Here is a 24739-nt window from a genome sequence, read left to right on the forward strand (position 1 = left end):
ATGCTATAAAAAGGAGAGCAAACTAAACCCAAAATAGAAGAAAGGAATTCATAAAAAGGAAAAATCACCAAAATAGAAAAAATATATAAAATTAAAATGCCAAAAGTTGGTTCTTTGAAAAGAGAAACAAAATTGACAAATCTCAAGTTAGACTAACTGATAAAGAAAAAGAACACAAATGATCAATATCAAAGATAAGAAAGGGGTTATCACCACAGTCCTATAGACATTAAATAGAAAATAAGAGAATACTATGAACAACTTTAAGCCAACATTTGACAACTTGGATGAATTGGATATACTATAAGTTCTTGTGTGGACCTATTTTTTCATTTCCCTTTGGTGGAAAACTAGGAGTGAAACTGCTGGGAGGAAAGGAGAGATTGCTGCTGCACAATGTGGAAGAAGTGAAAGAATTTTCCAGTGATGGAAATGACTTGTGGCTTTTAAAAGAACTAATGGCTAATACTCAATTCCAAGTTGTTCTCTGGACTATGCTGCCAAATAAAGAAATTGAGGAAGGCTATTAGGAAGTAAACCTGAAAGATGAGAAGATGAAAAATAAGAAATAAAATATAAGAAAATTAGAGAAACAATCAGAGTCAAGTAGGCTAATGTTACTAATATATTACTAATATAATAGTTTTAGGAAGAGAACACAAAGAAAATGGAGATGAGAAACATTATCAAAGAAATATCCACAAATTTCCACATCAGAAGAACCTAAGTCTTGAGATCGAAGAAGTTCACCAATTGCTCAGGAGAAAACTTTGAGTTAAAAAAAAAAGACTACAAAAAGAGACAAAACAATAGGAAATTTCAGAAAACCTAAGGTAAACACACAATCCAAAATACTTCCAGAGCAACAATGGCAAAACAAAACAAAACAAAAAAACAGAAATAAAAGACAAAGCCATTTACTAAGGGCCTTGGAGAACTGGGGATCAGAATGGCACTGGACTTCATAGAATTAAGAGCCAATTAACATAGACTGCTAGAAAATAAAGCAAAATGCCTTAAAATTTTAGAATGAAAATAATTTTCAACCTGGAAATTTAAAAAATCAAATTCTATATTTAATCAACACAAGGGAAACCCAGCTTGTTCTTGTGAGTTCCCAAAGCACAGGCTCCTGAGGTTGAAGATTCACTCACTGTGTTTCACTCAGCAGGTTTTGACAGCACTACCAAGCAGAGCTCTACTAATCCTTATTTTCATCATCTTCCTCTTCCTCCATAGCTTTATTGAGGTATAATTTACATAGTATAATATTCACTCATTTTGAGTGTACAATTGAATGATTTTTAGTATATTTACAGAGTTGCACAACCACTGCCCCAATCTATTTTTGTTTTTTCGATCTAGGCAGTGAAGGAAATCTCTGCCAAATCATTAGCTGACCATGAAGATTATCACAAAAGAGACCTGAGTGGCCACAAAGGAGAAATATAGAACTTTTACAGCAACTATCATCAGATACCTCACTCTCATTTGTTGTCACTCTCCATTCCCAATCCAATCTAGGCAATCATTACTCTGTTTCTATAGATTTGCCTTTTCGAGACATTTTATATCAGTGGAATCATATGATATCAGATCTTTTGTGTCTGGCTTCTTCATTTAGCATAATGTTTTTAAGGTTCATCCTCAACTCAGCATTTTCTATCCAACCAAACTACCAATCCAGTGTGTAAGTAAATACACAGATTAAAAGAATTCACCAACCCAATGTCCTTTACAATGAAGCTCCTGGAGAATGCACTTGAGCAAAATGAAGAAAGAAGAAAGCAAAGGAATTAAGAAGAGAGTGATGTCAGCGAAAATTGCCAAGTAGGGAACTCTAAAAGTCCTTCCCTCCACAAAAGCAACAAATAAAGTGTCAAAAACTTCCAGAATCAACTTTTTCCTAAATTCTGGAATTTAATCAAAACCTTGCAAAAAACAGGGGAATGCTTAGTGAAGAAAAAATCAGCTAAATTTGGTAAAGAGTTTTGTGGCATTTTAACTTGCCTGGGAACATCTCCACCAACCCAGTTTGGCTGTGGCCTTGAAAATAACAGGTCTCATTCCTGATTTAGGTTCCCACTACTAGAGAGAGAAATACAGACCAGTCTCAAAGAATAGTGGTGGCATTTTTTTTTGACCTCTCTGGTGGCTCCCCGAAGAATCATCTCAAAGGACTTGCCTATATTTCACCTAAGAACTCTCCCAGGTCTGAGGCTACTATCTGAATCTATTTGTCAAAACTTTTATATGGAAATGTATTAGCCACTTCCACCTAGGAAGGGATAACAACTGGAGCAAACAATAGGCAAAACAAAAAGCTCAGGAGGAAAGGCTAGGGAAAGAGATGTGTTGGGGAATAAAGGCACTGAAAGACTCTCAGATGTTCCAAGGAATTTAGAAGGCTACATGCATGCTAAAGGCTAGGCTCATGCTCACAGAAAGGCTTGAGGAGTTCCCAAGCTCTCACCCCTGGCTGACCTTCAGGTTCCTCACAAGCAATAAGTGAAGGCAAAGGCAGAGCTGTAAACTTCCAGACTGAGTACTGAAGGCACACCCCAACACACACACAGAGGTCATATGCAAAGACTGGGAAAGGGCTTTTTTTCTTTTTTTGGTTCTAGGTATTAAAGGAAATCTGTGCCAAATCATTAGCTGACCATGAAGATATCAAAAAGACACTTGAATGGCCACACATGACAAATAAAGACTTTATACTATTAGTTCAGAAAACTCATTAAGCAAAAAAAACAACAATTACAACAAGCAAGAACAACAGACCCTGGGAAGGGGGGAAAATCTGATTTCCACAGTTAGCACATTATAATACTCAAAATACCCGGTTTCAACAACAACAAAAAATACAGGGCATGTAAATAATAAAGTATGGCCCACACACAGGAAAAAAGAAATTAATAGAAACCTTCCCTGAGGAAGCAGAGATATTGGACTTACTAGAGAAAGACTTCAAATAAACTAATTTAAATATGCCCAAAGAGCTAAAGGAAACCATGAGAAAAGTGTCTTGCCAAAATATCAATATCATTAAAATATCAATAAAGAAATGGAAATTATAAAAAGGAATCAAATAGAAATTCTGGAGAAGAAAATTACAATAACTGAAGTGAAGAATTCACTAGAAAGGTTCAACAGTAGATATGACCAGGCAGAAGAAAGAAGCAGCAAATTTAAAGATAAGTCAATGACATTATCCAGTCTGATGACTGGAAAGAAAAAACAATGAAGAAAAATGAACAGTGCCTAAGGTACCTGTGGGACTACACAAGAATACCAACAAATGCATAATGGAAGACCCAGAAGGATAGGGGAGAGAGAAAGGGCAGAAAGAATGTTTGAAGAAAAAATTGCAGAAAATTTCCCAAATTTGATGAAATACACACACTGACACATCCAAGAAGCTCAACAAATTACAAGCAAAATACACTCAAAGAGATTCACACTCAGATGCATTATAAGCAAACTGTTAAAAGACGAAGAGAAAATCTTGAAGAAAAGCAGCAATTTATCACTTACAAGGGATTCTCAATTGGAGAAAAGGCTGATTTCTCATCAGAAATCATGGAAGCCAGAAAGCAGTGGGATGACAAAGTTACTAAAAGCAAAAAACACGTCAACCAAGAAATCTATATCTGGAATACTACCTTCAAATGAAAAGAAATCGAGACATTTGTAGATAAACAAAAACCGAGAGAGTTCATTGCTTGTAAACCTGCCTTACAAGAAATGCTAAAGGAAATCCTCAGGCTGAAATAAAAGGACAGTACACAGTAATTAGAATTCACACGAAGAAATAAAGAACACCAGTAAACATAACTACATAGGTAAATATAAATGTCAGTATCAATGAATTTTTGGATGTGAGTCCTCTTTTGTCCTGTATGATTTAAAAAACAAATACATAAAAATGCAAATCTAGGTTGATAGATTATGCAATGTATAAAGACAATAACAACATAAAGGTGGGATATAGCTATATAAGAGTAAAGTTTTATATAATTTTGAAACTAAATTGATATTAATTCCAACTAGATTGTTGTAAATTCAGTTATTCCCCAGTGCAACCACTAGGAAAATAACTAAAATATATATGACAAGGGAAATAAAAAGGGAATAAAAATGATACACTAGGAAGAATCTATTAAACATAAAAGAAGGCATTAATGGAGGGATTGAAGAATAAAAAAAGATAAAAGACTTATAGAAGACAAATAGCAAAATGGGTAGAGCTGTTCTTCCTTATTAGTTATTACATTAAATGTCACAAACAATTAAAAAGCAGAGATTGGCAGAATGGATTAAAAATATGATCCAATTATATGTTGTCTAAAGATATTCACTTTAGATCCAATCACAAAATAAGCTGAAAGTGAAAGAATGAAAAAGATATTTGATGCAGACAATAACCAAAAGAAAGCTGGAGAGGGTATATTAACATTAGATGAAAACGAACTTTAAGACAAAAATTGTTAAAAGGGAAAAAAAAGGATATTATATAACAATAAAGGGGTGAATTCATTAAAAAGAAAACAATTATAAACATATATGTACCTAACAACAGAAGGAAAAACTGACAGAATTGAAAGAAGAAACACACAGTTTAACAATAACAATTGGAGCCTTCAAAACCCCACTTTCAATAATGAATGAAAAACTAGACAGAAGATCAAAAAGGAAAGAGAAGACATGAACAACACTATAAGCCAAATAGACCTAACAGACTATACAGAACACTTCAGTCAATGACAGCAGAATATACATTCTTCTTAAGTACACATAAAACATCCAGGACAAACTATATGTTAGACCACAGAAGTCTCAAAAAGTTTTAAAACACTGATATGCAAAGTATTCTCTCTGACCACAATGGAATGAAACTACAAATCAATAACAGAAGTAAAACTGGAAAATTTACAAATATGTGTAAATTAAAAACATATTCTTAAACAACCAATGGGTCAAAGAGAAAAATAACAGAAGACTGAGAAAACAAGTTGAGACGTGAAAACAAGGAGACAACATACCAAAACCTATGGGATGCAGCAAAAGCAGCACTCAGAGCAAAACATACAGCTATAAATGCCTATACTAAAAAAATTGCTCAAATCAATATCTAACATTAAACATTAAAGAACTAGTAAAAATAAGAGCAAACTAAATCAAAAGCTACAAGGATGAAGGAAATAAAGATTAGAGTGGAGATAAATGAAATAGAGATAAAATAGCAACAGAGAAAATCAACAAAACAAAAAGTTGGTTATTTGAAAAGTTTAAAATTGATGAAGACTAAGAAAAAAAGACTCAAATTACTAAAATCATAAATGACTTTGTATCCTGTAACTTTGCTGAATTCATTAGGTCTAAATTTTTTATGTGGATTCTTTAGGATTTCTACACATAAGACCATGTCATGTGTGACTGGAGAATACTTTGTCCTTTCCTATTTGAATGTCTTTTTTCTTTTTCTTGACCAATTGCTCAAGTGACAGCTTCCATAATGTTAAGTAAAAGTGGTGAGAGTGGGCATCCTTGACTTGTTCTTTATCTTAGAGGGGAAAGCTTTCAGTCTTTCACCAGTGAGTACAATGTTAGCTGTGGGTTTTCCATATTTCCATATTTCCAATGTTAGCTGTGGGTTTTTACCTTTTGTCATGTTGAGGAAGTTCCCTTCTATTCCTTGCTTCTGAGATTTTACCAAGAAAGGGTATTGGGTTTTGCCAAATGCTTTTTCTGCATCAAATGAGATAGTGATGTATCTTCTTTGCCCCTGCCTTCTGTTAATGTGGTGTATTATACTGATTAATTTTAAACTGTTGAACCACCTTTGTATTCTTGGGATTAATCCCACTTAGCCATAGTGCATAATCTTTTATTGTGCTGCTAAATATGGTTTTCAAGTATTTTACTGAGAATTTTTGCACCCATATTTTAAGAGATATTGGTCTGTAGTTTTCTTTTCATGTGATATCTTTGTCTGGCTTTTATATCAGAGTAATATTGGTCTCATAGAAGAGCTGAGAAGTGTCCCTTCCTCTTCAATTTTTTGGAAGAACTTGGGAAGGACTAGTATTAATTCTTCTTTAAATGTTTGGTAGAATTCACCAGTAAGGCCAACAAATCTTAGACTCTTCTCTGTTGGGAGATTTTGTATTACAAATTCAATCTCCTGATGTTTTATAGGTTTACTCAGATATTCTATTTCTTCTTGAGTAAGTTTTGGTAATTTCTGTGTTTCTAGTAATTTTTCTATTGCATCTAAATTACCTAATTGGCATACAATTAATTATTCATAATTTTCTCTTATGATCCTTTATTTCTTTAAGCTCATAGAAATGTCCCCACACAAAATCAGTGGTATTTTATACACAATTAATAAATAACACAAAAAGGAAATTAAGAAAACCAGTTTTTTAGCATCAAAAATAATATGTAGGAATACATTTAACCAAAGAGGTATAAGGTTTGTACACTGAAAACTGTAAGAAACTGCTGGAAGAAATTAAAGAATACCTAAATAAATGGAAATATATCCCATGTTCACAGATTGGAAGATTCAATATTGTTAAGATGGCAATAATCCCCCAAAGTGACCTACAAATGCAATGCCATCCATATCAAAATTCCAACAGTCTTGTCTTTTTCTTTTTTTTTTTGCAGAAATGGAAGCACAGATTCTAAAACTCACATAGAATTGCAAGGGATCTCAAATAACCAAACAACCTGGCAAAAGAACAAAGTTGGAAGACTCATACTTCCCAATTTCAAAACTTAATATAAAGCTATAGTAAACAAAACAGTGTGGTACTGAAATAAGGGTAGACTTACAGATCAAGGGAACAGAACTGAGAGTCCAGAAATAAACACATAAACCTATGGTCAAAGGTTTTCTACAAAGGTGCCAAGATTATTCAATGAAGAAAAAAACTGTCTTTTTAAGAAATGGTGATGAGAAAACTGCATACCTAATGCAAAAATATAAAGTTGGTGTCTTACAGTTTTCAAGTACAGGTGTTTTTTTTTTTTTTTGCGGTACGCGGGCCTCTCACTGTTGTGGCCTCTCCCATTGCGGAGCACAGGCTCTGGGCGCTCAGGCTCAGCAGCCATGGCTCACGGGCCTAGCCACTCCATGGCATGTGGGATCTTCCCAGACCAGGGCACGAACCCGTGTCCCCTGCATCAGCAGGCGGACTCTCAACCACTGCACCACCAGGGAAGCCCCCAAGTACAGGTCTTTTATCTCCTTAGGCAGGTTTATTCCTAGGTATTTATTCTTGTTGACGCAATTGTAAATGGGACTGTTTCCTCAATTTCTCTTTCTGAGCATTTGTTGTTAGTGTATAGAAATGCAACAGACTTCTGTATATTAATTTTGTATCCTGCAACTTTATCAAATTCATTGATGAGCTCTAGAAGTTTTCTGGTGGCATCTTTAGGATTTTCTATGAATAGTATCAGGTCATCTTCAAACAGTGACAGTTTTACTTCTTATTTTCCAATTTGGATTCCTTCTATTTCTTTTTCTTGTCTGACTGCTGTGGCTATGACTTCCAATACTATGTTGAATAAAACTGGTGAGAGTAGGCATCCTTGTCTTTTTCCTATCTTAAAGGAAATGATTTCAGCTTTTCAAAATTGAGTATGATGTTAGCTGTGGGCTTGTCATATACAGCCTTTATTATGTTGAGGTATGATCCCTCTATGCCCACTTTCTACAGAGTTTTTATAATAAATGGATGTTGAATTTTGTCAAAAGCTTTTTCTGTGTCTAATGAGATGATCATATAATTTTTATTCTGCAATTTGTTAATGTGGTGTGTCACAGTGATTGATTTGCAGATATTGAAAAATCCTTGCATCCTGGAATAAATCCCACTTGATCATGGTGTATGATTCTTTTGATGTATTGTTGGATTCAGTTTGCTAATATTTTGATGAAAGTAACTGAAGATGACACTAATATTTGGAAAGATATACCTTGTTCATGGACTGGAAGAATTAATATTATTCAAATGAGCATTCTGCCCAAGGCAATCTACAGATTCAATGCAATCCCTATGAAAATATCAATGGCATTTTTCACAGAACTAGAACAAATAATTTTAAGATTTGTATGGAAACACAAAAGACCCCAAATAGCCAAAACAATCTTGAGAAAGAGGAACAGAACTGGAGGTATCATGCTCCCTGACTTCAGACTATATACAAAGCTACAGTAATCAAAACAGTATGGATAAACAAAAAGGTCTTACTGTATAGTACAGGGAACTATATTCAATATCCTGTAATAAACCATAATGGAAAGAATATGAAAAAGAATATATATATATGTGTGTGTGTATGTATAACTGAATCACTTTGCTGTACATCAGAAACTAACACAACATGGTAAATCAACTGTACTTCAATTTAAAAAAAATAACAGTAGGATACAAAACATACACATAGATCAATGAAATAGAACAGAGGGACCAAGAAATGAACCCATGAATTTATGGTCATTTAATCTACCACAAAGTAGGCAACAATATACAATGGAGAAAAGAAAGTATCTTCAATAAGTGGTGCTGGGAAAACTGGATAGCTACATGTAAAAGAATGAAACTAGAACACTCTCTAACACCATATACAAAAATTAACTCAAGATGGTTTAAAGACCTAAATGTAACACTGGAAACCATAAGATTCCTAGAAGAAAACATGGGTGAAACACTCTTTGACATAAATTGTAGCAATATGTTTTTGAATCTGTCTCCTAAAGCAAAGGAAATAAAAGCAAAAATAAACAAATAGGCCCTATTAAACTTAAAAGCTTCTGCACAGCAAAGGAAACCACTGACAAAACAAAATGATAACCTACTGATGGGAGAAAATATTTGCAAATGATATGACCAATAAGGGGTTAATATCTAAAATACATAAACAGCTCATACAACTCAACATCAAGAAAACAAACAACCCAATTAAAAAATGGGAAGAACACCTGAATAGACATTTATCCAAAGAAGACATAGAGATGGCCAACTGGTACATGAAAAGATGTTCAACATCGTTAATCATCAGAGAAATGCAAATTAAAATCATAACAAGATAGCACCTCACACTTGTCAGAATGTCTATCATGAAAAAGAACACAAATAACAAATGTTGGTGAAGATGTGAAGAAAAGGGAACACTGGTTCACTTTTGTTGGGAATATAAATTAGTGCAGCCACTGTGGAAAACAGAATGGAGATTTTTCAAAAAACTAAAAATAGAACTACCATATGACTCAGCAATTCTATTCCTGGGTATTTATCTGAAAAAAATGAAAACATACATGCATCCCAATGTTCACAGCAGCATTACTTACAATTGCCAAGATATGGAAGCAACCCAGTGTCCATCAACAAATGAATGGAATTAGAAAATGTGGTATACATATACTACGGAATATCACTCAGCCACAAAAAAGAATGGAAGTTTGCCATTTGTAACAACATGGATGGACTTGGAGGGTATTATGCTAAGTGAAATAAGTCAGAGAAAGACAAATACTGTATGATATCACTTATATGTGGAATCTGAAAAATGAAAGTAACTATTAAATATAACACAAAGAAACAGACTCACAGATATAGAGAACAAACCAGTGGTTACCAGTAGGGAGAGGGAAGGGGGAGGGGCAATATGGGGGCAGGGAATTAAGAGGTACAAACTACCATGTACAAAATAAGTAAGTTACAAGGATATATAGTATAACACAGGGAACATAGCCAACATTTTATAGTAACTATAAATGAAATATAACCTTTAAAATTGATTCAGTATTCTGCATACCTGAAACTTACATAATATTGTACATCAACTATACCTCAATTTTAAAAAGTGAATGTTGGCTTATAACTCACACCATATACAAAAATTAATTCAAAATGGACCTAAATGTAAGAGCTAAATGTAAGAGTTAAAACTGTAAAACTCATAGGGATAAACCTTTATGACCTGAGATTTGGCAATTTCTCAGAAATGACATCAAAGGCAAGGGCAACAGAAGAAAAAACGATAAATTGGACTTCAACAAATTTAAAAAAATGTGTACATATAAGTATACTATCAAGAGAATGAAAAGACAAAGGAAAAAGTCCTTGACAATTATATATCTGATAAGAGTCTAGTGTCTATTATTACATATCTGATAAGGGTCTTATATACACATATCTAATACCTAATAAATATATGTATATATTTATTACACACACACATTGACACACACACACATACATAGGGAGAGAGAGAAGGGGAGGAAGGCAGAAGGGAAGTGGGAGAGAGAGGGAGAGAACAGATGAGGGTCTAGTATCTAGAACTCTTAAAACTCAACAACAAAAAGAAAACAACCTAATTAAAATATGGTCAAAGGACATGAATAGACCTTTCTCCAAGGAGAAATACAAATGGCCAATAACACATGAAAAGACACTCAAAATCATTAGTCATTAGAGAAATAAATATCAAAATCACAATGAGATACCACTTCACACCCACTAGATTGGTTATGATAAAAAAAAAGATCCTAACAAGGATGTCAAGGAATTGGAACCCTCACACATTGCTATTGGGAATGTAAAGGGGTATAGCCACTGTGGAAAACAGTTCGGCAGTTCCTCAAAATGTTAAACACAGAACTACCATACGACCTGTCAAATCTACTCACAGGCATATATCCAAGAGAAATGAAACCAGGTGTTCAAACAGAAATCTGTACACAAATATTCACAGCAATATTATTCATAACAGCCAAAGAGTAAAAACAACTGAATGTCCATTAACTGAGAAATAAATAAAATGTGGCTTACCCATACAATGGAATATTATTCATCCATAAAAAGGAATGAAGTACTGGTACATGCTACACAGGGATGAACTTTGAATACCTTATGGCAAATAAAAGAAGCCACAAACAAAAGGTAATATATTTTATAATTATATTAAATGAGATGTCCAGAATAAGTAAATCCACAAAGACAAAAAGCAGATTAGTGTTTGCTGGTGGCTGGGGAGAGGACTGTATGAGGGAGTACTGCTTAATGGGTATGAGGTTGCTTTGGGGGTAATAAAAATGTTCTGGAATTAGATAGTGGTGATGGTTGCATGATATTGTACATTTATAATGGTTTAAATGATGAGTTTTACTTCAATCAAAAAGAAGAAAAAAGAAACCTGAGAATTGCAAGGGGAATATCCCCAGATAACAGTAGAAGTCCATTCCAGGAAAACAGCTTCACAGCAGTACTGAAGAGTAATTAATCCATACTGGAACAGGATAATGGAAGATTCTAAAAGGAAAGTCTCCTTCAGGGGAAAAACTGCCAACTGATATATATGACCATAAGGAAAATATATATAAGTGTGGCAGAGTTGTTGGAGCAACTGATGCGCAAAGTTAACAACAGTTGCATAGAAAAACAAGACAAACGTTAACTCCAGGAAAAAAGACGGATTGTATGAAACGGAGATATGCACCTCTCAGCCAAGCAACTGTATTTATATAGTCATATAATATAAAGAGTGATGATGCTCTAAATGAAATTTAAATAACTATGTGATGGGGAGGGGGTAGATAGAAGGGTTGAAGAAGTGAGGGGACTGATGTGAAAGACATAAATTCTCATTTTCCAAAAGACGCTTTCAAAATATAATATAAAAAATGAGAAATATGGAAACAATTTAAATATTTTCTTTAGAATATGGAGTTAAATACTAGAAGAAAATGCTAATAGAGTATTTTTTATAACTTGTAACTTTTAAATTACATACACAGATTGGTTGACAAAAATTTGGAAACTAAATTAATAAATAATCTTTACTTTATTAAAAAGTAGCTGGTGTGGGAAAGACTATTTGTTCTTCGCAAGAGCAATTCTTCCTTTCTGCTTCAGCAATAGAATTAGCTGGCTGGAAAACTAAAGATTATATTTTCCAGTCTGCTTTGTACAGCATGACTAAGTTCTGGCCAATGAGAAATTAAATAGAAGTTATATATGCAACTTCTGGGTCATACTTTTTAGAACTTTCTTCCTCCTTCCTTCCTGATGGCTAGAGAGGGGACATGTGGCTGGAGCAGAGGCATTCATCTTGTGCAATAAGATAGAAGCCATGTATTGAGGATGGTAAAGCCATAGGACAGTATAATACAGGGGCTGGTAGCAACTTCACAAACCAGAATGAGTACACCAGCTCAAAATTTTACATGATACAGAAGATACAGAAATAAACTTCTATCTTGTTTCAGTCACTGTTATTGTGGTCTCCCCTTTAGAGCAGTCAAACCTATAACCAAATATAGACAGAAATCAACCAAAAGAATATAATAAAATTTCTTATGTACCTAAGGTTGGCAGCTAAGCAAATATTAACTTTACATGAGTGCTAAAACTCTCTTATGAAAGTTGAGAATTATGATAAAAATTTACCTTTTTTAACTGGAGACTGATGTTGTTGTTCATTAAGACCTTGAGAAAAGGCTTGCATTCCACTCGTCTTACACTATTGAAAGAAGAAAATACACTTTTTATCTAAGATTTTAAAATTTTATCTAACACTGTGTTTTTAATCCATTTTTAGTTTATTTTTGTGTATGGTGTTAGGGAGTGTTCCAATTTCACTCTTTTACATGTTGCTGTCCAGTTTTCCCAGCAACACTTATTGAAGAGACTGTCTTTTCTCCATCGTATAGGCTTACCTCCTTTGTCATAGATTAGGTGACCATAGGTGCGTGGATTTATCTCTGGACTTTCTATCCTGTTCCATTGATCTATATTTCTGTTTTTGTGCCAGTAGCATACTGTTTTGATTCCTGTAGCTTTGTAGTATAGTCAGAAGTCAGGACACCTGATTCCTCCACCTCCATTTTTCTTTCTCAAGATTGCTTTGGCTATTTGGGGTCTTTTGTGTTTCCATATAAATTGTGTGTGTTAATTAATTTGATTGTGGTAATCATATCACAATATGTATGTATATTACATCATCAGGTTGCATAACTTTTAAAAAAAATCATGTTGTTCAACCTAAATAGATTAAATTTGTATTTGTCAATCATATCTCAATAAAGCTGAAAAAAAGTAAATTTACTTTGTCGTGCCTGCACATATTAACAACTGAAAATGTAGATTATTTCAAATCTTTCATAGCATGTATGAAAGTACACCTACTAATATTTTATAAGGTGATTATCTATGTCTTATCTCATTTAACTGTCATAATCTTACAAGGAAATAAAGAAAGTGTTATGATCACCATGTTACAGGCAAGGGAAATCAAGACAAAAAGTGTTTAGTAACAAATCCAAAAGTACATAGATAAGAGGTAGTCAAGCTAGCTTTTGAAACTCAGGGCTACTGCATATAGTCATGAAGAATGTGGATCTAAAGGGGTACCATTCACAGCACAGATGTGGCAGATATCCTAGCAGGTGGCAGCAAGGTATCTTATTCTAACAAAATCTGTATTTTTATATAATTTTTTGTTCTTCTTCTAATTCTTGTAAAGGCACCAAATGGATAGCAGTGGCCCTATTAAACCCACTCATTTAACAAACACAGAGTGCCTACTACATGACTGGCACTGTGCTTTGTATTGGGAATACAAAGATGAACATAGGGCTTCCCTGGTGGCGCAGTGGTTGAGAGTCCGCCTGCTGATGCAGGGGACACGGGCTTGTGCCCGGTCTGGGAAGATCCCACGTGCCACAGAGTGGCTAGGCCTGTGAGTCATGGCCACTGAGCCTGCGCATCTGGAGCCTGTGCTCCGCAACAGGAGAGGCCACAACAGTAAGAGGCCCACGTACCGCAAAAAAAAAAAAAAAAAGATGAACATGACATTCCAGTATATGTTTCTGGAGGGATCACAAACTAAAAGGTAGACAGAAAAATAAAACACTAAATGACAATAAAACTTGAGAAGTTCTATAATAACGATATGCAGAAGGTGCAATGGAAGGAAGGGGTATCAAATTTGACTTAGAAATTTCAGGAAACACTTTACATAGGAAGTGATGCTTAAACAACACTTACAGGATTAACAGGAGTTAGGCTGGCTGACCGGTGAAAAATGAATGTTTATGGAAGAAAAGCAGCCTTTGAGCTGCAAAACATGGGATAATATGGCTAGTTTAGGAAACGAAAAATGTTGACTAGGCTTGAGTAAAGCAAAATAAACACCATTTTTTTTTCAAGTCAAGGTTCTTTGCAATTTGTGGTGAAATACCCAATCTGCACACCTAGATATTCTATTTAGCCTTTTCATTTTTATAGCAAAAATGTTCCCAGACCCTGTCACTTATCTTAAACAAATGTACACCACTGAGATAAGGAAGGAGAACAGGAAGAGACAAATTCATATCAACATCCATTCCTAGGATGAAAATTTAAAGAGTAAGATTTATAAACACTCTCAAAAGGCAAAATGTAAACCGGAAAAATACTGTAACTCATAAAGAACTAATTTCTGTAGTATAAAGGAGCTCCTAGGAAACAATGGGGAAAAAGTCTATAAAAAAGAATGGTGCATTTAATATTGTCCCAGAGGTCTCTGAGACTGGCACATATATGCAATGGAATATTACTCGGCCATAAAAAAGGAACGAAATTGGGTCATTTGTAGAGACATGGACAGACCTAGAGACTGCCATACAGAGTGAAGTAAGTCAGAAAGAGAAAATCTAGAAAAATGGTACAGATGAACCTGTTTCTAAGGCAGAAACAGAGACACAGTTGTAGAGAACAAATGTATGGACACCAAGGGGGAAGGAGGAAGTGGGATGAATTGGGAGATTGGGATTGACATATATATATATACTAATACATATAAAATAGATAACTAATGAGAACCTGATGTATAGCACAGGGAACTCCACTTCACTCGCTATAAAGCAGAAACTAACACAACGTTGTAAAACAACTATACCCCAATAAAACTTTTTTTTAATTAAAAAATATAAATAAATAAATAAATAAAAAGAATGGGTGAAGGCCATGAATTGGTAATACAGATGAAGGGAAATTCATATTATTCTTAAACAGATCAAAGATGGCCACAAATTCTTGACATTCTTTTATCTCCTCCCCTTGAATCTGCGCAAGCTCTATGATTGCTCAGACCAATCTAATATGACAGGCCCCTGCTGGTTTCCAGGCCTTAGTCTTGAAATCCAGATGTGGTGCTGTAAAGAGCCCAAGCCATTTGGTGAGGTCATTTGTAGGTGCCCCTTCCAGTCTACAGGGGCAGCTAAACTCTAAACCAACAGCCAGCATTAACTACCTGCCATGTGAGTGAGCCATTTGACCATCCAGTCCAGTCAAGACTTTAAAGCACTCCAGACCTAGATGTTATCTGATTGCAACCACATCTTTGAGAAATGGTCACCTAAGACCAGTCAGCCCACAGACCCATGAAAGATAATAAGTTGTTGTTAAGCCAAAGTTTTCAAGTGCTTATTTATGAGGTAATAATTTAAAAAAACAGATTAAAAGAAGTTGTTCAGGCAGAAGAAAGATAATACCAGTAATAAACATGGATTTACACAAAGAAATTAAGAGTGCTGGAAATGGAATAAATGAAGGTAAAATAAAATTAATTCTTTTATTTTAAAAAATTATTTTAAAATATAATATACAAAAGCAAAAATAGTAGCAATGTGCTGTGTATTTATAGCACAAGCTAAAGTAAAATTATGACAATAGAGCAAGAATGGGAGGGAATACACTACAAAAAGGCTATGAGATCTAAGTGAGTTTAGCAAGGTCAATATACAAAAATCAATAGTATTTCTATATCCTAGTATCCAAGATGTGGAATTTGAAATTTACAAAAAATACCACTTAACAATAGTATCAAAAAATACAAAATGCTTATAAATTTGACAAAAGATGCTCAAGACCCCTATGCTGAAAAAAACAAAGCACAGAGAGAAATGTCATATTTATGGATCAAAAACTCAAAATTAAGATGTTAATTCTTTTCAAATTAATTTTTAAACTCAATCAAAATTCCAATAGGCTCTTTTGTAGAAATTGACAGCCTCATTTAAAACTTATATGGAAATGCAGAGGACCCAGAATAACAAATTTGAAAAAGAATAAAGTTAATGAACTTTCATTACTCGATTTCAAGACTTATCAGAAAGCTACAGCAGTCTGTAAAGTGTGATGGTGACCAAGAGATAGACATATAGGGAATCTAGTATATAGCATGATAACTATATTTGACAATACTATATTGTATATTGAAAGCTGCTAAGAGGGTATATCTTAATGTTCTCACTACAACAAAACAACAACAACAAAATAGTGATTATGTGAAATGAAGGATATGTTAACTGAACCCATTGTGGTAAACATTTTACAACATACACATGTATTAAATCATCACATTCTATACCTTAAACTTACACATTATATGTCAATTATATCTCAATAGAAAAAAACAGACATATAAATCAGTAGAACATAATAGAGTTTAGAAATAAATTCACACATATAGGATATAGTGATTTGCTTTTGTATATTATCTTTTAAAATAATTTTTTAAAATAAAAGAATAAAAAGACAACTCAAATATTAGAAACATGCAAAGGATCTGAACAGACACCAAAAAGAAAAAAGAAAACTACAGATGATAAATAAACTCATGATAAAATGCTCAATCTCATTAATTATTAGGAAAATGCAAATATAAAATACGATGAGATACAACTACTCACACACTAAAATGGCTAAAAATGAAGACTGACTATACCAAGTGTTGACAAGGATGTGAAGCAACTGGTACCTCACACACTACTAGTGGGAATGTAAGAAGGTACAACCACTTTGGAAAACATTTTGGCAGTTTCTAAACCAACTTAACATATGATCCATCAATTCCACTCCTGGGTATTGTGTGCATGTCCGCACAAAGACGTGAACACAATTATCCACAGCAGCATTATTCATAATATCCCAAAACTAGATACAATCCAATGTCCATCAACTGAGGAATAAATAAATTGTCCTATATTCACACAGCAGAAAACTATTCCAAATTAAAAACAAACCAACTACTGCTATCTACAAGGACATGGAAGAATCTCAAAAACATTATGCTGAGCAAAAAAAATCTAACACCAGGGCTTCCCTGGTGGTGCAGTGGTTGAGAGTGCCTGCCAATGCAGGGGACATGGGTTTGTGCCCCGGTCTGGGAAGATCCCACATGCCGCAGAGCGGCTAAGCCTGTGAGCCATGGCCGCTGAGCCTGCACGTCCAGAGCCTGTGCTCCGCAACGGGAGAGGCCACAACAGTGAGAGGCCCGCGTACCGCAAAAAAAAATTTAACACCAAAGAATATAGACTGTGTGATTTCATTTATATGAAATTTTAGAGCAGCCAAAACTAATGTATAGTTAAAGAAAGCAGATCAGCAGATGCCTGGAGGAGGGAGCACTAGGATTAGTGGAAGTGGGGATGGTGAATGACTATAAAGGAATAAAAGAGTATTTTGGGGGAAGATGAAACTACAGCTCTATAGCTTCATTGTGGGGTTAGTTACATGAGGTATATATTTATCAAAACTCTTTGAACAAATGGGTTCATTTTTCTGTATGTAAATTATACCTTAATAAAGTTGGTTTAAAAAAATACAGAGAGTTAGTAAAAAGTGTCCTTCATTATAAATTATGTGATATATCTCTGACATAGAGTCTGGTCACTTTTGCATTATAACTGAAGCAGCAGACAAAATTTTAAACTTAGAAGTATATCTAATTAACTGATTTTTCTCTATAAAATTTACAATATTAATATACTCTTTTTTACTTATAAAGTTTCTAAAAGAAGGTCAAGGGTTCCAAAGAGAGGTATGAATATTATTATTGTATTAATTAGGGAAATGCTAACTACTGGAACAGATAAAACAAAACATTACAATGGCTTAAAAAATTAATATAAAGCAAGTGTAATTAAGATATCATGGTACTGACACAGAGATACACAAATAGATCAATGGAAAAGAATTAAGAGTCCAGAAACAGGCCCTATTTATCTGAAAACTTATACAGTAAAGATGGCATAAATCTGAATGGAAAGAATAGATCATTCAATGAATTGTGCTTTACAACTGGTCTTCTATATGAAAAAAATAGATTTCTATCTATATCATACAAAAATTAACTTCAGGTAGACTATACACTTAAATATTAAAGCAAAACTTTAAATCTTTTTGAAGAATATGTAGGAAAAATATCCTTTGATCTTAGGGATGAGAAAACTTCATAAACAATGACACAAAGAATGAAATCATAAAAAATTTAAAATATGACTACATTAAAATTTTAAAGTTTGAAAAACACACACACACACACAAAAAACAATTCTCTCATAGACAAAGAGAAATGGGCAAATGATATGAACTGATAATTCACAAAAGAGAAAAACCAAATGGCCAAATTAAACATAAGAAAAGATGCTGCACTCAAAGTAATAAAGAATTAAAAATTAAAACCGACAAGATACATTTCTCACCCATTAAACATGAAAAAAGAGTGAAAGTCACGGGCTTCCCTGGTGGCGCAGTGGTTGAGAGTCCGCCTGCCGATGCAGGGGACACGGGTTCGTGCCCCGGTCCGGGAAGATCCCACATGCCGCGGAGCGGCTGGGCCCGTGAGCCATGGCCGCTGAGCCTGCACGTCCGGAGCCTGTGCTCCGCAACGGGAGAGGCCACAACAGTGAGAGGCCCGCGTACCGCAAAAAAAAAAAAAAGAGTGAAAGTCTGACAATAACAGGGTAAGGATGCAGAAAAATCAGAGTACTTCATGCATTGCTTGTACAAATCACTTTGGAGAGAAATTTGACAGTATATAGCAATTCTACTCCAGGTTTATACTACTGAGAACCTCTCAAACATGTATTAAACATAACATATAGATGGGTGTTTATTGTAGCATTTATTATAAAATATTTCTATTTCTATTATAAAACAGAAACAAGTGTCATGCCCATGACAGAAAATGGAACAAGAAATGTGGTAGCTTAATATATATATATAAAGAGATTATTCTGTATCAGCACATATTGAACTGCTTTACTCATTTTAACAGTTGCCTAGTATTCCATTTGTAAATATATTTATGCTTGTCTATGCATAATGTATTTCTGAAAGTTTCTAGATAAGAAAGGGGTACAATGGTTACTTCTGATCAGAGGAAATAGGTGACCGGGGGATAGAGATTGGAGGGAAACTTCACTAAATGTCATGTTGTATATTTTGAATTTTTAAATTTGTGACTATTTTATTTAGTCAAAAAATTAAATTAGAAAATTTTAAATATAAACCTAAATGTGAAAAAACATAGCAGAATATGTGTAGGTAAAATATTATTTATATAAAATTGTAGAACAGTTAAAACAATTCTATTTGTTATAGCAAAAGTACTAATACATTCACGAAAACAATAATAAATTGAGGACAGTTATCTTGGGGAAGTATGGGAAGGAAATGGGACGGTGCAGGGATATATAGGTTTTTAAAATTTTACCTGTAAGGTTTTTTGCTTTAACATATTCTAAAACAAATAAAATAAAATATTTAGATTTGAAAACGGTGAGCAATGGGTATTAATAAGTGTTTATTCTCTTTAATATATGCTTGAAATAGATCATAACTTTTAAAAAGTATATAAAGCACTTAGTATAGTACCTGGCACACAACAGCCATCTAACAAATGTTACTTTCCAGTCGTAATGCTTTATTTTATCATAACTTCTAAGACTTACTCTGCTAACTCCACTTTGTAAGTACTGGGTGTTGCATGGATATTCGTTTTGGAAGTTGAAAGGGAATACTGTTCCTGTTAGGAGAGAAAAAAAAAAAAAACGTTTTAAATATCTATTACTTCAATAAATGGTATACCACCACCTAAAAACCTTAAGTACCTAGGATATTCTAGGCACTGTTTTGAAATGTTTTCTGATAGTTCATTTACTCAACACAATGAAATGTCAGCCACCATGTTAGGAGGTGGGTTTATAAGCATGAAAAAAGCTCAGAGATAAAAGAGTTCATAGCTTATTTTTAAAAAAGAAGCTCATAAATAATGACTATAATAAAAATAAGTTATGTGACAGGTACAGAGAAGATACCAGGGGAGAGTAGAGTGGGCTTTGGGGGTATCAACTAAGGCTTCACGAAAAGAAATAATTCAATCTGGGTCTTGAAGAAAAAGTAGATTTCTTTGAGGATGTGAGTTGTCCAGAGAGTACAGAAGTATGCTGAGAAAGGCTAAAATTAATTTCTGATTTACTTAACTTTTCTGCTTAATAAACCCCTACTCCTGTCCAGATCTTAAGAGGATATAATTAAATGAGAGATCAGGGCTACCAGCCCACTCCTACCTACCCCTGAAATAGCCTTCAAGGGAAAGGATCAGTGGAAAACTGAACCTGTACAAATGAGGGAGGGACGAGTACTGTAAAAAGGCTAGTCACAGAAAGAAGCGGCTGCCAATGGTTTTATTTCCCTCGCTTTAGGAAAAAATCTGAGACTTCGCCCTACACAACTGCTTCTTCAGTGCACCAGAAGGATACAGCTTCAGCATTGCTAAACTATGGTCCAGGAGATCCCTTAATTTCATTTTGTCTGTCCTAAGTCACAGCCATCTTCAAAGGAAACATTACCAAAGTAGAGACAATCTTCTTTGTAGGAACCAAAGATAGGAGAAAAAATGGAGGACTGAGGAGCTGTGTCATTTCTATATTTTCTCATTCATCTTTGTACCCAGTAAAAGGGCTATATTTTCCCTTTTCTAAGTAGCCAGTTATTCAGTTGAACACATGGACTAAACAGAATTTAAATAACTTTTATATTTTATGTATATATGTATAGATAAATATACATAAAATATAAATATATATACTAGTAATGAAAATAATAATAAAAAATTTAGAAATTAAATACCAAGTATTTCAAGAATTTGTCCAAAAGTTTAGTTTTATGGGCAAAAGAAAATATTTTAGAAAATTTAGATTTCCTGAAAAATTAGATTTTATGTTCCAGCTCAAGCACAGCCTTAATCTGTAAGTGTTGCTTGGTACTAATTTTTTTCAATTAGGTATATTTTTTAAAGTCTAATGCTCTCTCCAGATGACTGCTCTGCAGTGATCATAATCACAGGACACAGTTTGTATTGAGAGTATCATTCTGAGCAGAAGCCAGTTGTTAACCATGAAAATGAGACATGAAAAAAAAAAGATACACAAGTTGCTCTCAGGCAAAAAAAATACACAGGTTCTTCCCACCTTTGCTGGTCTGGTAGACCATTAAAAATTTTCTTAATGTAAGTCAAAACCACAATGAGGTATCATCTCACACAGGTCAGAATGGCCATCATCAAAAAGCCTACAAATAGGGCTTCCTTGGTGGCGCAGTGGTTGAGAGTCCGCCTGCCGATGCAGGGGACACGGGTTCGTGCCCCGGTCCGGGAGGATCCCACTTGCTGCAGAACGGCTGGGCCCATGAGCCATGGCCGCTGAGTCTACGCGTCCGGAGCCTGTACTCCACAATGGGAGAGGCCACAGCAGTGAGAGGCCCGCATACCACAAAAAAAAAAAAAAAAAAGCCTACAAATAATAATTGCTGGAGAGGGTGTGGAGAAAAGGGAACCCTCCTACACTGTTGGTGGGAATGTAAATGGGTGCAGCCATTATGGAAAACAGTATGGAGGTTCCTTAAAAACTAAAAATAGAGTTAACATATGATCTAGCAATCCCACTCCTGGGTATATATCCAGAAAAGACAAAATTTCTAATTCAAAAAGATACATGCATCCCAATGTTCATAGCAGCACTATTTACAATAGCCAAGATATGGAAACAACCCAAGTTCCCATCAACAGAAGATGTGATATATACACAATGGAATATTAGCCATAAAAAAGCATGAAATAGTGCCATTTGCAGCAACATGAATGGACCTAGAAAATATTATACTTAGTGAAGTAAATCAGACAAAGATAAATATATGATACCATTTACATGTGGAATCTAAAAAATAATACAAATGAATCTATTATAAAACAGACTCACAGACATAGAAAATAAACTTATGATTACCAAATGGGAAAGGGAGGAGCAGAGGGATAAATTAGGAGTACGGGATTAACAGATACAAACTACTATACACAAAATAGATAAGCAACAAAGATTTGCTGTATAGCACAATTAACTATATTCAATCTTATAATAACCTATAATGGAAATAATCTGAAGATATATATATATATATATGTATATAACTGAATCATTACTGTATACCTGAAACTAACACAATATTGTAAATCAACTATATTTCAATAAAAAAAGAATCCTTCTCTTTGGTAATACTTCTAAATTCTTCAAACAGTGGAGATCATTGGTTTTCATTATTTTTTAAACATCCACCATTTATATATTTATTTACTTATATATTGTATATACATATTATTTATATATTATTTGGCCTTTCAAATACTAATTAGCCATTAACCAATTAATTTTTTAAAATGTGTACCCTAGATTACTCACCAGGAGGAGAAGTCAGATGACGAACAGGTCTTGCTGGTTGAAGTGGTTTACCAATCAATTTTTTGGTTTCCATTGTCTCAAAGACCTTGAGGTTCCATACTTTAGGCGGGAAAAATACATTTTATCTTCTAGACAAGATAATCAAGTTGCTTTAACATATATACAAATAACCACGACATTCATTTGAAGAGAACTATTTTATAAGTTAAGGTGGAAAACACAAAACAAAGCATTTAAAATAACATGCAACAAACCATAGACCCCTTTACAGCATCTGTCACAACTGAATATTCCCTCTTTAAAACATTTTCCTCCCTTAACTCTCCTGACTCTTTTCTTTAAGTTTTGTTTCCTATTTCTTTGACTGCCTCTTCTAACTTCCTTAGCTGATTCCTACTTTTCTCCAAATAAACTTAGGGATTCGTCCAAATTTGGCTTTGGTCCTCTTAGCTACTCTCACCTATTCTTATGATTGCAAATACCTATCTGCATGATAAATATGCCCTAATTTACACATCCAGCATCTACCTCTCTTTTAAATTCCAGTTTTATCTTTCTAATTGCCAAAAGATATTTCCATTTATATTTTACTATAGGTACCTCAAGTTTAACATATCCAAAATTGCAGTACTATTTACAATAGCCAGGACGTGGAAGCAACCTGAGCGTCCATCGACAGATGAATAGATAAAGAAGATGTGGTACATATATACAATGGAATATTACTCAGCCATAAAAAGAAATGAAATTGAGTTATTTGTGGTGAGGTGGACAGACCTAGAGTCTGTCATACAGAGTGAAGTAAGTCAGAAAGAGAAAAATACCATATGCTAACACATATATATGGAATCTAAAAAAAAGGTTCTGAAGAACCTAGGGACAGGACAGGAATAAAGATGCAGATGTAGAGAACGGACTTGAAGACACGGGGAGGGGGAAGGGTAAGCTGGGACAAAGTGAGAGAGTGGCATTCACATATATACACTACCAAATGTAAAATAGATAGCTAGTGGGAAGCAGCCGCATAGCACAGGGAGATCAGCTTAGTGCTTTGTGTCCCCCTAGAGGGGTGGGATAGGGAGGGTGGGTGGGAGATGCAAGAGGGAGAGGATACGGGGATATATGTATACGTATAGCTGATTCACTTTGTTATACAGCAGAAATTAACACAACAATGTAAAACAATTATACTCCAATAAAGATGTTAAGAAGAAAAAAAAGACTACTTGGCACAAGGCAAGTGCTAAATACATGCTATTACTATAAAAAAAAATCAAATTCATTACTTTGACTCCAAAGATGTCCCTCCTCCTGTATTCCTTAAGTCATCACCAACTCCCTCATATCACCCTCAGTTAAAGACACCTTAAATTTGTCTATATTAGAGCCCCCACACCATAATCAGTCTCTAATTCCTATCCATTCTACTTCCAAAATATCTCTAAAATATATTTTCTTTACTCCCACCACTACTCTTTTAGTCCCACAGTAGTTCTTAATTCATCTCCCTGAACACCTAGACTGATTTAAATACTCCCTCTCCCTATGTACCTATGTACCTGGGACACAGTGAATATGCCCTTATCATGCCACTTAGAGAACACTGTACTATACTATACTATATACCACACTATAATGGCTGATTTGTCTTCCATACTAGGCAAAAGTGAGGAACAGAGTCTTCTTAAAGTGAGGAACAATATTTTCATTCCTCCTGTGTCCCCTACAACTAACTCAGTACTTGGACTGGATCCAAAGTAGGTGTAAAACAAGCATCTGCTGAACAAATGGGTGAATATAGTCTCCAAACTATGATCTCCTTACACACATACCTGCTTAAAAAACTTCAGTACCCCATCACCTCCTGAATTATTAACAGAAACAGGACCCAACATCCATGTGTCATACACAGTAAACCACTTACCTATGTCATATTATTTAATATTCAGAACAACTTTATAAATTAGGCACTATTAACAGCTAGAGCTCAGGTCTTGGGTCAGCCTACCTAGGTTCTTATCATAGCTCCACCACTTAGTTATGTAATTATGGAAAACAATAACCCCTATCTCCTAAGTTTGATGTGAAGACTAAAAAAGAAAATCTGTATAAAGCATTAGCACAATGCCTGGTACATAGTAAAAGTTAAATAAA

General features: G+C 34.4%; 1 protein-coding gene across 3 annotated transcripts in view; it reads right to left on the reverse strand.

Moving 5' to 3' along the window:
- The window catches only part of C17H8orf88 (chromosome 17 C8orf88 homolog), a 40442-nt gene that overhangs the window by 11035 nt on the left and 4668 nt on the right, over positions 1-24739 (reverse strand). For all 3 annotated transcript variants that reach the window (XM_004283223.3, XM_049700302.1, XM_049700303.1), the window contains 3 exons: positions 22586-22684; positions 19802-19875; positions 12471-12543 (listed from right to left, as the gene is read on the reverse strand). In XM_004283223.3, coding sequence (XP_004283271.1) covers positions 12471-12543; positions 19802-19875; positions 22586-22658 — 220 coding nt within the window. In that variant the 5' untranslated portion in view covers positions 22659-22684. The remainder of the gene's footprint in view (positions 1-12470; positions 12544-19801; positions 19876-22585; positions 22685-24739) is intronic.

This window comes from Orcinus orca, chromosome 17, assembly GCF_937001465.1.
Source record: "Orcinus orca chromosome 17, mOrcOrc1.1, whole genome shotgun sequence".
In the NCBI taxonomy this organism is placed as follows: domain Eukaryota; kingdom Metazoa; phylum Chordata; class Mammalia; order Artiodactyla; family Delphinidae; genus Orcinus; species Orcinus orca.